The sequence below is a fragment of the Miscanthus floridulus genome, chromosome 9, assembly GCF_019320115.1.
Source record: "Miscanthus floridulus cultivar M001 chromosome 9, ASM1932011v1, whole genome shotgun sequence".
In the NCBI taxonomy this organism is placed as follows: domain Eukaryota; kingdom Viridiplantae; phylum Streptophyta; class Magnoliopsida; order Poales; family Poaceae; genus Miscanthus; species Miscanthus floridulus.
This window is the reverse complement of record NC_089588.1, coordinates 17729209-17733272: the sequence shown is the minus strand read 5'-3', so window position 1 is coordinate 17733272 and position 4064 is coordinate 17729209. Positions and strand designations below refer to the sequence as shown.

The 4064-nt window shown below is 49.7% G+C and overlaps 1 protein-coding gene across 1 annotated transcript; it reads right to left on the bottom strand.

Moving 5' to 3' along the window:
• Positions 1–1605: 1605 nt before the first annotated feature.
• Positions 1606–2244, bottom strand: LOC136479348 (secreted RxLR effector protein 161-like). The gene has a single exon (XM_066477242.1). It carries the CDS (start codon positions 2242–2244, stop codon positions 1606–1608), a length of 639 nt encoding a protein of 212 aa, XP_066333339.1.
• Positions 2245–4064: the final 1820 nt, after the last annotated feature.

Below are 4064 nucleotides of genomic sequence, written 5' to 3'. Positions count from 1 at the left end.
ATTTGATAAAATGAGCACCATAGCGTTTTCGTTGTTATTTGACAATTAGTGTCCAATCATAGTCTAATTAGGCTTAAAAGATTCGTCTCGTGAATTTTGTCTAAACTATATAATTAGTTTTATTTTTTATTTATATTTAATACTTCATGCATGCGTTTTCGTATTCGATGTGACGGGAAATCTTGAAAAATTTAGCGCTTTGGGAGGGAAGGCCTAGGTTGATTTGTACGGGTACCATAGCTAATAAGTCCCCACTGAAGCGAAGAAGCTTTATCCAGAGAAATCAAACCAAAGTAAGGAGTATGTACTGTTTTGTTTTTATCTTAGCTTCAATCAAACTGGTATGTTTGAGAAAGGTTTTGTGCTGAAATGCCTTGCTACCCTGCTGCTACACGCACTGAGCTGATGGTGCATCCGTGTGTGATGCATTTCAAGTGTTGACTGAACCAGTCTCACGTAAGGGCCTGTTTAGTCCACCAAAATCTAAACTTTGGCACTATGTAAAAAGAAGATTTTCCGTCACATCAAATTTGCGGTACATGTATGGAGTACTAAATAGTTGACGAAATCAAAAATTAATTGTACAGTTTGGTTGTACTTTGCGAGACGAACGTTTTGAATCTAATTAGTCAACGATTGAACAATTGTTATTAAATACAAACGAAATACTACGGTGCGCTACAGGAGGCAGCGCTGAGCTCACTCACGTCCCCGCTTCTGGTTCCGATGTCCCTCCCATCCCCTACCCAACAAAAAATTGACATCCAAAGCTAGTTCGTATCTCTGCGGTTGATCCATGCTGCTATGCTGTTCAAGCCCTCGTTTAGTTCCATCGAATTGGTGGCGGCAAAGCTACTGTAGTGTACTGTAGTAATTCATTTGTATTTAGTAATAATTATCCGATCGTTGACTAATTAGACTCAAAACGTTCGTCTCACAAAGTACAACTAAACTATGCAATTAGTTTTTAATTTCATCAACATTTAGTATTCCATACATGTATTGCAAATTTGATGTGACAAAAAATCTTATTTTTGCATAGTGTCAAAGTTTGGATTTAGATAGAACTAAACACCCCCAAGATGCATTCAGCCTGCAGTGCCACTGCAGAGGAGAGAGGCCTGCTGACCCATGACCGGCTGACCGGACGTCGGACCGGAGCCTCATCCGACCTCTGCCATCCATCATGGTTGCTCAAGGAAGGCCCTGTTTAGTTGCACCTCAAAATGCCAAATTTTTAAGATTTTTTGTCACATCGAATCTTTAGACGTATGCATGAAGCATTAAATATAAATAAAAAATAAAACTAATTACACAGTTCAGACGAAATCCACGAGAGGAATCTTTTAAGTCTAATTAAACTATGATTGGACACTAATTACTAAATAACAACGAAAACGCTACCGTAGCATTTTGTAAAAAATTTTGACATCCAAACTGGCCCGAAGATAGGCCTGCTGTCCACGGGAGTAGGAACGACTAGTACAGTGCTTCTGTCTCAGGGTCAACATGTCCAATCAGACCCGGGAGTTCAGAATTTGGACACACAGTACCTCTTTCTACATTTTTTTTTTGCAATTTGAGATTTGAACCGAGCTTAAAAAATCACTGTGGAATCCCAATGGACTTCAGTTGCACCCTGTTTTCCTCAACACACTCGCTAATGTAATGATAGCGAATATCAATGTGCTTACCGCGGTCGTGGAAGACGGGGTTCTTGCTGAGCACGATGGCGGACTGGTTGTCGATCTTCAAGTTGATGGTGTCGGTCTTCTCCCCTTTGAGCTCTGCAAGAAGACGCGCCAACCATACTCCCTGGCAGGCTGCAGTAGCTGCGGTAATGTACTCCATTTCACAGGAGGACAGTGCCATGACCCTCTGTTTCTGTGATTGCCAGGTGATGACATTGTTGCCTAGGAAGAAGAGGACGCCCATGGTGCCTTTGCGTGTATCAACGTCGCCAGCTAGATCGTTGTCGCTATAGCCGGTGAGCTGGGCCTCCTTCTTCCTTTTGTAGTGGTAGCCGAAGTGCAAGGTACCAGCAACATACCTCAGCACTCTCTTCATGCCTGCTAAGTGCTCGGTGGTGGGTTTCTCCATGAACCTACTGATGTAGCCCACCGAGTATGCCAAATCCAGTCTCGAATTCACCGGATAGCGCAGGGACCCCACGATGATGCGGTAAGATGTTGGATCAACAGTAGGAGCAGTACTCAACTTACTAAGTTTCAGCCGAGGCTCCATAGGGGTGTGGCTTGGATTGCATTCGGTCAGGCCTGCGTTCTCCAGAATCTTGGCCGCATAGGCGCTCTAGCTGACGGTGATCCCTGCCTCAGTCTGTGATACCTCCAGACCAAGGTAGTAGTGGAGCAACCCCAGGTCGCTCATCTTGAACATCGCCTACATCTCCGCCTTGAACGTGTCGAGGTCGACGTTGTTGGCACCCGTGATCACCAGATCATCGACGTACACGCCCACGACAAGGCGCCGATCACCTTTGCCTCGCAGGTAGACGGTGTGTTCGGAGGCGCTCCTCTGGAAGCCGAGCTTGAGCAGCGACTCATCGAGCTTGGAGTACCAAGCGCGTGGGGCTTGACGCAGACCGTACAACGCCTTAACGAGGTGGAGCACCTCGTGCTCGTGCCCCCGGAGAACGAAACCAGGGGGCTGCTCTACGTAGACTTGCTCCTGGAGAACGCCGCTCAGGAATGCGGACTTGACGTCCATGTGGTGCACTACCTAGCCTTCGCAGGCAGCGTGGGCGAGTAGCAACCTCACAGACTCGAGTCGTGCCACTGGAGCGAAGACCTCATCGAAGTTGATCCCTTGTTGCTGCACGTATCCCTTTGCGATGAGCCGGGCTTTGTGCTTGGTGATGACCCCGGCTGCGTCCTTCTTGGTCTTATAGACCCACTTGAGGATGCCTCAAGCGCGGCGACGGCTCGACCAGCTCCCAAGTGCCGCTCACCTTGATGGACGTCATCTCGTCTAGCATCGCGTGGCACCAGCAATCATGGTCCAGTGCCTCCTCGAATGACGTCGGCTCAGCATGGCTCGCCAGCAGCAGTCGCTCCTATAGGTCCCGTTCAATGAGCCCAGACAGCGTATCCTGCCCAAGCACATTGTCGACGTGGTGGAACCGGAGAGGTGCGTTGTCGTCGTGATTGTTGTCTAGTTGCTCGCTGAATCTAGCACTTGGTGGTGAGGCAAACTCAATGCCTTGGTGCGACTGTGGGCTTGGTGTCGTGGACGCAGAGCCGGCTGCAGGTGAGCTCACCATGGACCATGTCATGACCGGTGGCGGCGAGGATGTTGACGACGCTAGTGAGGATGAGCTCGATGCAGAAGGTGATGCCGGTGTATGCGTCATCGTCGTACTGGTGGTGCTGGTCACCATGGGCTCCACTTGTGCAGGCTGCTCGACGGCGATGTCTGTGGGCTCGTCGTTGTGCTCAGCGGACCATGTCCACTGCCCAGCCTCGTTAAAGATGACATTACGGCTGATGTGGATGTGCCGGGTCATGGGGTCATAGACGTGATACGCCTTGGAGCCCGGCTCGTACCCGACGAAGAGCATGCGGTGACTGCGATCATCCAGCTTCTTCAGGTTTGGTGTGGTCACCTTGACGTGGGCGACGCACCCAAACGTGCGGAGGTGATGCACCCCCGGTGCGCTCCCAGGTCCACAGCTCGTATGGCGTCTTTCCACCGACGTTCTTGGATGACGACCGGTTCAATAGGTACACAACCGTCATCACAGCTTCTCCTCGGAACACGCCAGGAAGAGCTTTTTGCCTTCAGCATGCTCCGCGCCGTGCCCATGATGGTTTGGTTGTGCCGCTCCACGACACCATTTTGCTAGGGGCGTCTACGGCGCCGTGAGCTCACATTGAACACTAAGTTGGGCGTAGTACTCGACGAAGTCCACCGTAGCGAACTCTCCTCCACGATCTGTGCGGAGGTCCAGCATCTTCTTGCTCGACTTGCGATCTATTGCCACCTAGATGCACTTGATTGCTGTCGCAGCAGCATCCTTGGAAGGCAGCAAGGAGATCCACATGTAT